At 41.0% G+C, this 12,785-nt stretch overlaps 1 protein-coding gene across 1 annotated transcript in view; it reads left to right on the top strand.

The window, feature by feature from the left end:
• Positions 1–2,708: 2,708 nt before the first annotated feature.
• The window catches only part of LOC124883381, a 30,695-nt gene continuing 20,618 nt past the window's right edge, over positions 2,709–12,785 (top strand). The window contains exons 1-2 of the mRNA XM_047390511.1: positions 2,709–3,400; positions 5,672–5,783. Of these exons, the coding sequence (XP_047246467.1) occupies positions 2,965–3,400; positions 5,672–5,783 (548 nt within the window). The 5' untranslated portion in view covers positions 2,709–2,964. The remainder of the gene's footprint in view (positions 3,401–5,671; positions 5,784–12,785) is intronic.

Below are 12,785 nucleotides of genomic sequence, written 5' to 3'. Positions count from 1 at the left end.
GCCTAACTTTCTTGTTTCATTGTGTTCAACCTGTAGAAAAACCTAAAATGTTTCATCTGACTCGGGGAGGTTTGATTATGTAAGGACCTGTGAGTTTTTGTGCAGCGAAGGCTCTCAAATTTCTGCCTTCGGCTCCTTCTGGTGCAGCTCGATTTTAGATGATCACACTTGAATTCATCCAAGCTCCGGATAAAGCAGACAGCTCAACTGAATTGTTATTTGCTCGAACAGTCGTGTAAGTACATGAAATACTCAGGTTTAACAACCCTCGTCCTGCTTTGCTTATTCACTTGAATGAGTTGAATATTTGTTGTGTTTAGTGAAGTTTCACTGACTTTATTTTTCAAAAACACTTCAGATCAAGAAAGAGGGTTGTATTTTCACATCTTAACAGAGCAGTCAGCAAAGAAAAGATCTTGTCAACAGGTCTTAGTAACATGAAAGTAAAACAATCTGCATGCATATAGAAGTTTTCTTATTTATTTACGTTCGAGAGGCAGGGTACCCCCAAGACAGGTCGCCAATACATCGCAGGGCATTTTGATTTAGTTGCATGAATATTTAAGAATGCAGTGATAAGTCAGGCAATTATTGTGATGCACCAAGCAGGCACCCAAAAGAACAGTATATTCCAAAGATTTTCACAAAAGTATTGAACTTTTTCACGCAATGTCACATTGCGACCACAAACCTTGGTGTATTTTGTTGGGACTTTGTGTGATAGACCGACACAAAGTGCATAACAAAGTGCAGGTGGATACACAGTTGAAATAAGCAATGATAAAGTAGGAAATTATACAGCTGTGATAAAAATACAGGGTAAAACAGACTATGCGATTATAAATAGATAGCAAATATATATCCTAACATATACAATTGTATTAAGGGAAATTGTACAAATTGTGCTTTATTGTACAAGAAATAGATTATGTGCAATAATATTAAGATCTGTGTGAAGAATAGCAGGGATGTGAACAGCGTATGAGGTCCGTTAGGAGCAGCTGCCAGGAGTAATGACCTACAATAATGTAGGTGCAAGATGAACAACCTGAATGAAAACAGTTGCAAGTGATTTGGGGAGACTGACATTTTGGTCCATTCTTCTTTGGAAAACTGCTCAAGCTCAGTGAAACTGGATGGAGATTGTCTGTGAAAACAAATGTTAATTCTTGATACAGATTCTCAGCTGGTTTTAGGCAAGACAAATTTATTCGCCCAGCCTCATTTACACACAGGGTCACACAAGGTCCTTGACAGGAAAACAAAGGAATAGAAGTAAGAGATTAAAAACGCAATGTATCCCATAAAAAGAAACGTTTCAATGTAAAATTGAGCAATAAAATCAAAACAAAATACAGTGGTGTGCAAAGGTTTTAGGCAGGTGTGAAACATTGCTGTAAACAAAGAATACTTTCAGAAATATAAATGATGATTGTTTATTTGTATCAATTTACAAAATGCTAAGTGAGTCAACCCAAACATACAGCCAAAGTCTTTAAGATCTATCTTCAGCGTAAAGAAGAACAAGACTTACTGGAAGTGATGGTCTGGCCCCCACAGAGCCCTGATCTCAACATAATTGAGTGTGTCTGGGATTACATGAAGAGACAGAAGGATGTTAGAAAGTCTACATCCACAGAAGAATCTGTGGTCAGTTCTCCAAGATGTTTGAGACAACCTACCAGCCGAGTTCCTTCAAAAACTGTGTGCAAGTGTATCTAGAAGAATTGATGCTGTTTTGAAGGCAAATGGTGGTCACACCAAATATTGATTTGATTTAGATTTCTCTTCTGTTTCTTCACTGCATTTTGTTGATTGATGAAAATAAATGATTAACACTTCAATTTTTGAAAGCATTCTTTGTTTACAGCAATTTTTCACACCTGCCTAAAACGTTTGCACAATACTGCACATTCAAGTTTGTAATGCTTTGTAATGTGACAAAATAAGAAAATAACTAAAAAGTTTAGGATATATGATTATTGATAATATCTCTCAGCAGATGCGAATAAAAAGTCAAACAAATCATGATTTGCTGTAAATTAATGTGCAATGAGCTGAACGGCCTGCATCTGTTCAGTACGTGTTCAGTATGTGTTTTCTATGTGTAAAAGAAACAAATTGTGAGCTTTCTTGGTTAATTTATGTAAAACTGACTGATGAAATTGCACCCTCTTCTGGAACAAAAACAAAAAACATCCCCGTCACACAGCAGCTGGATAAAAATTAGATCCAAGGTCATATCGATTCGTGCTGCTTTTATTCCCTTTTTTTTTTTTATAGATTTTCAGTACAATACATTAAGCTCCCCCTTTAAACGCCCTTGCTCCATCCTATTACATGTTAAATGCTTCTCTGCAGTTCAGCGTGACGGGTCGGTGCACATAGGGAAAGGGTTTTAATCTTGTTTTAATCAGGTGTCACATTCACAGCAATAACCAGGAAGGTGAAGTTGTTAGGAGTGCTGATCAATGGACTGATGAATGCTGCAACTTTCTCGCTCAGGAGGCACCTTAGCTGTACGTCTCATTCACTTTACACAAGTTTTCCACAATGACTGGGGGAGTTGAATCACTAACCTTGTTTCTTAAGTCTCTGGAGCTTTACGGCCCAGTCAGCAGGACAGAAATAACTTCAGAAATATTCTCTGAGAAGGAGCTGGGAGGGAAGAAGCAATAGAGATGTTTTTCAAGCCTGGTGGTTAAAAGCCTGCTTCAATGAGCGTCTTAATCTACCAACAAGACAGAGGAGACAATGCTCAACATGTTGAGGATGTCTGAGGAGAGTAAAGCAGTGTGCATGGCTATACTTAAGAGGCTGTTAATCTTCTTAGAGCTGCTAAGTACCCAGCTAAAAATCAGCCACTGTCCAGATTGTTTCTTCCTGCTCCAGATAAACGACTCAGACAACAACAAAGGGGAGCTCAAAGAAATATGTGGCAGAGTCTTTATGGTGGCATGAAATATGCGCCTCTTCTCCTTTGGGAGCTGTGTTGACAGAGCTGTGGAAGAAGTTTTGGTTGGCCTGCATGACTTGAAGATGTTCGGCAGCGGCTCCAAGACGTGGTTTGTCAAGAACCAAAAGAAGACTCAGCAGAAATCTGGCAAGAGGCCATGCACCAGGAAGAGGAAGAGATGGGCAGCTAAGATCCTCAAAGAGCACAGAGAGCAGATCCTCAGTGAGTTGGATGTCAACGCCGTCCTGCCTTACCTGGTGTATGATAAGGTCTTCTCACTGGTGGAGTACAAGGAGATCCTGGGACAGGAGTCCAGCAGGGGACGGGCAGAGGTGTTTCTAAGTCACCTGTCTTCCAAGGGGCCTGCTGCTTTCTGCTCCTTCTGCTCCGTTTTGGAGGAGGTGTGTCCCCGCCTGCTGACCTGCTTCCTGTTCGATGGAGAAGGTACAAAGATGGAGTAGCTTTTATTTTAATTACCTACCAAAAGACAACAAAGGGCATCAAGATGAATGTTTTATTTCTGAATCATTCTCTATGTGAAAGAATCTGTTTCAGCTTTCCAGTCAAATGTTTTACATTTCCACCTATAGTCAGTTGCATTGAATTCACCATGTGAAACTCAAAACAAAGAAAAACAACAAACACAGAGAAACTACTTAATTAGTAAGCCAGAGACTGAGACTAAGAGTCTGCAAAAATAGCCTCTTAAATCTGGGTGGCTGAGGGGATTACTGAGCAGACAGCTTTCCTAACTAGCCTCTGACAACATATGGCCTCAACGTGGCTGCAGGTTGCACCATTTCACTCACAATTACATAAAACTAAGTACTGCTTAGAGCCCTGCAAAAGTATTTACACCTTCTCACATTTCATCACATTACAACAGACTTTCATTTTATTTAGATTTTATGTGCTGGACCAACACAAAGTAGTGCATACTTGTGAGAAAAACAAAATCCAAGAGGTTTCTGGAAGAGCTGCAGAGACCCACAGCTCGGGTGGGAACATGTGTTCACAGGAGAACTGTTACTCTTACAATCAACAAATGTGGGCTTTATGGAAGAGTAGAGAGTAAAAACAACTGCTGAAAGAAAACCAGGAGACATTCTATTTAAAGTTTGTCACGGGGGATGTAGGGAATACAGCAGGGAAGCCAATCACAGTTTATAGAAAGAAGAATAGATCTAATTAATAATAATAATAATGATGATGATGATAATAATAATACAGCTTATTTACAAGCACCTTACGTAACACTAAGTGTCTCTGTACCAAAGAAAACTAAAATTAACCCCCTCAACAATAATAAAACCAAATTTTAAAAAAACATCAAATAAGTTATATGGAGGAGTGCAATTACAAGGAGTAGTCTGGTGGGTTTCAAGTGTTGATTTGAGCAGAGAAAGAGTGTCAGTGTTACAGATGTCTGGTGGGAGAGAGTTCCAGAGTTTGAGAGCAGAGCTGGAGAAAGCTCTGTTTAGATAATCTGTTGAGGAGAATGGTGTGAAAAAATTGTATGAAAGGTCACCCTCAGATCAAGGAGGATGGGAATGGAAAGTAAATCGGGATCAGTTGCCATCAGAAGTTCATTGGCAATTTTTTGGAGAGCGGTTTTGGTACTACGTTGGGGATGGAAACAGAACTGGAATTGTTCTTAGAAGTTAAATGGGAATGGAGTTGAATAGAAACTGTATTTTCAAGTATTTTGAAGATGACAAATTAAATTGAAAATGGGGTGGAGGTTTTTTCAGTATATGAGTGATACCTGCGGTCTTAAGGAGGGTGAGAATGTCTGATAGCAGTAATGAAAGGGAGGGAGACAAGAGGCAGGATTTAACCAGGATTGCAGGGATAGGATCAAGTAAGCATGGAGAAGGTTTAGATTTACTGATGAGGTCTGAGATGTCTGAAAAGTTTCGGAACTGAAAACTGGAAAGGGGCTGACAATAGGAAGAAATTACAGATGTTGAAAGAGATGAAGGGGTATGAGATAAACAATTGTGAATCTGGTGGATTTTCTCATTAAAGAACAGCATTATGGTATTACAGGTACCTGTTGAGTACAGCTGGTAGGTCCAGAGGTTTCTAAGATGATGTTTGGGAGTTCATTGGAGCAAATCAAATCAGAATAGTAATTTAATTTAGTTTGAGCTATGAATTCCTCATAATGTGATATATGGGTTTTATAAATTTATTTTTGAATGTTGTGGCGAGTTTTCTAATATAGTCTCTCAAACTGTGAATCAAAGTGTCAATGCATGTGAATCCTGGAAGAAAACTTGTTAAAAGCTGTAAAAGACTTGAGAGTGGGGTGGAGGATAGCAGGACAACAAACCTAAACATACAGCATATTCATTAGTCAGAATGGACCAGCCAAAGTCCAGACCTGAATCCAATTAAGAATCTGCAGGAGGAGTTGAAAAATGCTGTTAAGAGATTATTCCATGTACTGTGACTGAGTTGTTTGAAGATGAAGCAAACATTTCAATCTCTAGATGTCAATAATACAAATGCATGTCACACTTAAGGGTTTTATTTGTAAATCATTCTAAAAACCACATTCTGTATTATTTTACCTAAATTTATGCACTACTTTGTGTTGATCTAGCAAATCCTAATAAAATACTTTACTTTGAACCACCTTTTTTGGCCAAATGAGTAATGACAAACATTGAGGATGGGGTGTAAGTATAAAATATTTACCTGCATCTACAGATGGAGTCCCAGGACGGAGCTGGAAAGTGGGGCTCTCCATGCCCCCAAACAGTCAAGCAGAGCAGCCTCTGTGTCCCCCTCCAATGTATACAGATCCACTGTTCGACACGAGGTGAGAACCCCATACATGTACCTAATTTCACATAAAATCCTTGTAGAAAGAAAGAAAGAAACAAACAAACAAACAAACAAACAAACTGACTAACTAACTAACTAGCTAACTAGCTAGCTAACTAACAAAGAATCAGTAAAATAAGGATAAACTGACTGCATTGGTAGAAATAATAAACACATCTGTGTGATGCAAATTGATGAACACAATTCAATCACCATGCCTGTAAATGTAAGTTTAAACTCCTCAAAATAAACATAAAACTCTATTGAGACACTCGAAAGATGCCATTGTCTTTTTGGAAATAAACTAATTTAAGCTAAAATAAGGGAAGAAGGGAAAATCATTCACCTCGTCAACCCTGTAAAGTTTTGGACAGTTGATAAAATCATCCTAAAGATTAAAAAAACATAATCTTGCACAGGATGGGGTTTTACTTTTTTTTTTTTTCTTTCTATTTTTCATTTTTCCTTAAAAATGAGGTATAACACCCTCCACTCTTCATGTAACAACTGGTAAAGATGTGCAAAAAGCCTTTAAAACAACTATCGTCCGGTGTTAACCTGGGCGAGCATTTATCACTTTATCATTTTTACTAAATTACTGGTACCTGTAATAATCCCTGTAAAATAAATGCAACTGCAACTTTTTTGTTTGAATAAATTAAATTGTGATAAGCAAGACTGGATGGATGACCAGGTTTATCCATTCTCCACACACTAAATGTGAAAATAGGTTTCTAGGATCCTGTAGTTTCATGACTGACATTTGTACTACCAGTTTCCAAACGTTCATCTCTACACACTCATTTTTCTGAATATTACTGTTTGAAACAACAAATAAAAAGCACTTCCATAAGTGGTTTAGGATCTTAGGTGCTTTTCAGAGTAAAAAGAGGGTATACCTATTTTAAAATCACCTCCTTAACACGGTGAAGGGGTTTGAGTACCCTTCTGATCCCAGTATATGAATTCATTCAACCCAAAAACGAGGGACTGTAGTGTCTAGGACTATGGCCCATGGCAGGGTTTCAGGGTTTCCCATTACAACTGGCCTCAGTTGAAAGGTCAGACTAAAAGCGATTCAAATATCTCAATGATAGATGACCACATTCTTAGATTAAACTTGCCTGTAGTGGTAAGACCAGGGCTCGTCATAGAGCCAGGTCCGGGGGGGGGGGGGGGGGTGGCCTCGCTGGCGAGTTCCTGATGGTTGAGCCTGGACAACAGGAGGGGCCCCCTTTACATTAGCCAACCACCTGTGGGGGAGAAGAAGTAGCCTGTGAGCTGGATGGCAGGTGAGGACGGGAGCCTGGGCATGCTGATCCAGATTTGGTGATGCATCCAACAGAAGTTCAGAGTACCCAGCCTTCTTGGAGTCTCTAGATGGCCTTCTGGAATTCTGGGAATAGGGGTTCTCTAGTATGTGGGCAAATATTGTGTTACCTAAAGGGATGTAATTGGGTGGAACAACCACCCAGATCCGAATCCAAGCTGTGTTTTGTTACTGGGCGCCATTGCTGTGGATGAGATAGTAATAACAAACACTGTGTTGGCACAATGTGGTTAACAGGTGTACTTGTTACCATGCCACCTTAGACACTCAGAGAGGGTGGTGAACTGGATCAGGTGGAGGGGGAAGCTGTCAGACAGACCTGGTAAGGGTAAACTGTGAATGTTTGACAGAGGATCTCATTCAGAGGATCTTCAAAGAGACATCTCTCGAGGTAAGCTGAGAACATGGAATCCAAATGGGCCATGTTCAGTGGTTCCACTGCAGATGTGGCTCTAAGAGTTAATGTTGGAAATCTTTGTCGCCAGCATAGTCATGGAGAGGGGGATGTCTGGTTTGGGATGAAGAAGTTTTGTTGGCCTCCAAAAGCCATGACCTTCAGTGAGCACTGGAGTGTTTCGCAGCTGAATGCGTAATGTCTGGGAAAAAAGGTTGATTGCTCCCTTCTGTCGCCCCCTGTGGCCTTATCTTGGGCAAACAGAACACGATGGGTAGAAAGATACAAAAAGGACATATATGTCAGGATGTGACATTTTGGACCTTGTGTTTTGTTTTGTTTACTGTTTATCATATTTCTCCAGCCCCTCTGGTTAGGTTGTGTTTACTTATTGTTTACATTTTGTTTGTTTACATCCTAGTCCTCATGTTCTCTGCTTCCCTTCTTGTTAGTTCTGTCTGTGTGGTGTTAGGTTTCATTACTCTGTAATCTGGTTTGCTTTATGGGTTCCTTGTTCGTTCTTAGGTTCGGTGTTTCTTATGTTCCCTCTAGTTTCTTGGTTCTTGATTATTCTTTACTCTCATGCTTCATTTGGTTATTTGTTTATTGCTTCGTTTTGGTATTGTTTATTAGTCCCTCGTCATGTTTTAATCTATGTATTGTTTTCACCTGTTCCCTCTGCCTTCCTGACTCCTTGTCTCACCTGTTCTTAGTTCCTTTGATTACCTGCCTTTGTTCTCCCTCTATATATTAGTTGGTTTTGTTTCATTGCTCTTTGCTGGTTTCTCGTCGCTCTCAGTTGCTGCCCTCGTTTATGCCATGTTCCTGCAGTGTCGCAGCCTCAATTCATTTAAGATGCTGCTTCCAAGCTCTTGTCTGCGCTTCGGTCCACCCCAAAACCCCATTGTGACAATATATGGTACAGTTCAAACTGAGGTATTTGCTCTGTAAATAACTGAGCCGCTACAGAATATTTGGGCCCACTGTTTTGTCTAAGACATAAAAATGTTAAACCTAAAATGACGAAATGTTTTTAAAAATAAAATAAGATGTGGGAGGAAATGAAAAGGTTGATGCTAAAAATGAAACAGACCAAAAACGGGAGCATAAAATGAGATTTGCTGAGTGAGTCTCCCACAGAACAGCCGGAGCAGGGAGGTTCAGTGCAATTGAATTGTCACTGTGTGTCAGGCCTTCGCCTGGTGAATGTGTCACGACTGTGAGGCGATGTCTGTCCGAGTGTGTGTTTGTGTGTGTATGTGTGTTGGACCTCTGGAGATCACTCTAACGCTGTGGCCGAGTGGGGGGAAGTGGGGTCTTCACATGAGTGTGTTTGGCAGTCTGACCGGCTGTGGGGGTTGGGGGGGTTTACATGGATGTGATGCCTGAAGTGATGGGACAGAAAAGCTGATTTGCTCTCCAGACCGTTAAGGAGGCCTTTTTAATTTATGACAGCAAAGTCAGCGCAGAGACAGCCATCCCAGTGGTCTGTCCCTGGGTAGTGACACACACAAACAGACAGGCTGACAGAAATAAACCAACACACACAACAAAGCATAGCAGCATACTCTGCCAGAATGGCCACAGAGCTTCCACAGGAGATGCAGCACGCTAACAAGGCAACGTAAGTCCGCTTAATATTTAATTGCAGCACTATGCATTTTGTTTGGGTTTACACCATTGGACTCTGTCTTTATCGGGTTATGCTACTTGAACTGTGGCATCTCTCGTATATATCTGAGTGCTGAACTGCAAGGTGGTGATTTCGAAATACTGTGTTATGCTTGAAATCCTGGTTAACTTTTAACTATTAATGGAAAGCATTATTCAGATAAAAGTATCTGACAATGCTAATTACATTTAGAACAAGAATCGTATGTTTATTCATTCTTTGGAGAAGTAGGACAGAAACTGCCTCAAGTAATGGCTGCATGGCTAGATAAACTGTGTACCAGCACATGGCTTTGCATGTGTTCTTGTGTTAAATGTTGATTCAACCTGGGGATGCTGTCTCTTCCTGCAGTCCGACCTGCGTGTTTGCGCCAAAACGTGTCTTTGGATATTTCTTCAATCCACGAGGAAGCGCAGGCATATTGTCAGCTGCATGCAGTTCAGAGAGGCATTGTGTTTATTAGCTTGGCTTTTTGTGTCTGCCTCTTGTCTATGTCCTGCTGACTGGGAGTAAGTGTGCTGTACTTAATTATGTCTATGAGCTTCTGTTTCATAGGCCTGCAGGTTGACAGATTTATTGATGCCTTGCAAAAGAGTTCATAACCCTTGAACGTTTTCAACTTTTGTAGTTTGTTGGGATTTTATGTGATAAACCAAGACAAAGAGCAAGTGAAAGGAGAAGGATTAATGGTTTTCCACTCATTTTCAATTAAAAATCTCAAAAGGATGACATATATTTGTATTCAGCCTAACCTGAGTCAATACTTCATTGAAACACCTTTTGTGTATGTGATCATTAATTTTCAAATCTTGTCACAAGTTCTAAAATGGATTTAGGTTTGGGGTTTGGCTGGATAGAAGTTCTTATCCACTGGCAATGCTTGGATGGAGCATGTAATTTCTTTACTCAAATTTCAAGTTGGAAAATGAAACAAAAATGCCCCCTGAAGTTTGGAAGTCTCTTATTTATCCCCACCTCTAAATCCACTAACCAAAAGCAAATGGGGTTCTGATTCCTAAAACTGGGTTAGCAGAGATAGACACCAGGATGGGTCCAGTGTGTTAGAGCAAACATACTCCTTTGCTCTGTTCTCCTTTGTGAAGGACAGAGCGCCCTGGAATGGACTTGCACTGAGAGTGGTGCCCATGCCCTGGAAAGCATCACAGTTCATCTGAGTTCTTGCTGGCCTTTGAAAATCTGGGGGAAGAAGGTCAGGCCAATTATGTCAGACTGTACCCATATCTACAGGAAGTCTCCAAGGTAAAAAGCCTCTGGCATGATGGAAAAAGAGGACTAACTAAGAGAAGTAGATAAACCAGATCCATAACTGTTTGATAAAAATTGGCTTTAAGGGCTGGGTCGGTGGGGCTGGGGTGCGAAACGGGGTGCACACTTCCTTCGTCATGCTGTGGGCACCAAGGAAAGGCAGTGGGTTATACGTGATGAGACTCTGGGATGTATCCTTTCTGATACTTCTCAAAATGGCCACATTGCACACTTGAGGTAAAACAGTAAATATGCAATACCACTTGATTTTCTTTACATTTTTCAATGTTAAAATCAGAAACTTGTAAACTTTTCATGGATTGTATTGTGATTAGATGGAACAGACAACACAAAATAGTGCTTTTTGGTCTGGACTTTGCCTGGGCGATTATCACACATGGATATGCTTTGACCGCAACCATTCCATTATTGCCCTCAGCATGATGCTGCCATCACTATGTTTCACTGGTTGTTGTGGTGTGTGCCAGTGTTTTTCATGTAGACCAAAATGTTAATTATCTTTTTATCTTACCTTTTTCCACATGGTTGCTGGGTTCTCTTTGGAAACTGCAAAGAGGATTTAGATGCCTTTGTTTCAACAATGTCCTTCATCTTCCCATTCTTTCACAACATACATTATAGTTTGGGGTTGTAACATGATAAAATGTTAAAGTTTAGGAGGTATAAATAAACCACACATTGCAGTGTGAAAAGGCAAAAGAAGATGTGAGAATATGCAGACACACTAATTGGAAAATGGTTTGTTTTTCTATTGAAGGAGGTTTTCTGCCATAAAATGTGATTGAGGAGGTTATGTTAGAATCCTAGGCCATCCGTGCATATCAGCAGGGGCTGTGATGATATGAGTTGCCAAGCCTCCATCCATACATGTAGAAAATGAGATGCTGGCAGGTTGAAGAGAAGGTGGAGGAGGAGAGCAGAGATTAGCCGGAGCTGTGAGGTTATGCTTCCCTGGGCTGATGACTCACCTCGCAGCACACAGAAAGAGAAATCACCGCGACAGCAATGAGGTGTGACTCTCTCTGCAAGCGTGTTTCATTACTCTTGGTGTTCTTGGTGCAGTGCATTCATGTTAAGAGGACTTTCTCCATGAACTCCTCTTTGTTTGGCACAAAAGCAATAAATCACAGAGTTACAGCAGGCAGCAGGTTCTTGGGGCTCTCATCCAGGTTTGCCTCCACTGGGAGCACCCTCTGAGTCCTACAAACCAACTTAGTTTTTTTTTTTTTTTTGCAGCACGGGATAGAGTGGACGAGCAAGTCTGAGGACACAAAAAAGAAGGGCAGTCCCGTCTGTCCTATTTACGTTCTAAAATAAAGTACTTTAGTATGTTTTTAGCAAACACGTGTGCCTTTGTGTGCCGGTGTGAGCCTACTTGTGTGTGTGTGTGTGTGTGTGTGTGTGTGTGTGTGTGTGTGTGTGTGTGTGTATGTGTGTGTGTGTATGTGTGTGTGAGAGAGTGGTGTACAATAAAAGATGTCAGCAGTGAGTTCTCATGTGCGAAGGGTAATGATGGGGCAGACTGCTCAGAGCCATTACTGTATAAATGCAGAAGGAGGGGGTGCCAGTGTGAGATCAAAGTGCTGCAGTGGAGTGTGCATGGATATGCAGTGGACTTCAGACTGCAGCACAGCCACTGACCCACTGCTGTGTCAGTGCTTCCCCACTGACACACTACCACTGGTTTCCCTTCACTATCTCCAAAAATGTATGTGTAGATGAATGAAAGCAGGAGACAGACACAGACTGAGAGGGAACTTTGGGGAATGCCTGTGCTTAGCAGTTTTCCCATCAGCTAATGGCTGCTGTGTCTCAGATGTCTCTATATGATGATGTGCGCTGTCCAATTAATCAGGAGCGTTGTCTCAGTGGCATCCTGGCTAATAGGAGGAGGCACAGTGCTGTGCTGTGTAGGTTTGTTGGAGCGGAGCTCCGCTCTGATAATTCTATTAGTGGGTTATAAGTTAACTGTTGGCGGGACACAAGATGTAACAGTAGGCAGTGACATTTTTTGCCAATCTGCATCCAACATTTTATATGAAAATGTTTTCTGTGTTTCCAGTGTAAGACCACTATAAGCTACCAACACCACAATTCAGTTCTGATGCTCCATCCTTCCATCCTGGGTTATATATATAGTCTCTCCAGCAAGATATGGGTCTGTCCTGGGGTCTCCTTTCAGTGGGAGTACCTTGAAAACCTCAAATGGGAAGCACCCAGGAGGTTACCTGTATGACATGCCAGGAATACTTCAGTCCTGATCACTTGGACAAATCCCCCTACTGACCTTTGTAATTTAGAGGAACACAGCCTC

The sequence above is a fragment of the Girardinichthys multiradiatus genome, chromosome 2, assembly GCF_021462225.1.
Source record: "Girardinichthys multiradiatus isolate DD_20200921_A chromosome 2, DD_fGirMul_XY1, whole genome shotgun sequence".
In the NCBI taxonomy this organism is placed as follows: Eukaryota; Metazoa; Chordata; class Actinopteri; order Cyprinodontiformes; family Goodeidae; genus Girardinichthys; species Girardinichthys multiradiatus.
Note: the sequence above shows the minus strand (reverse complement) of the source record. Positions and strands in the feature narration are given on the sequence as shown.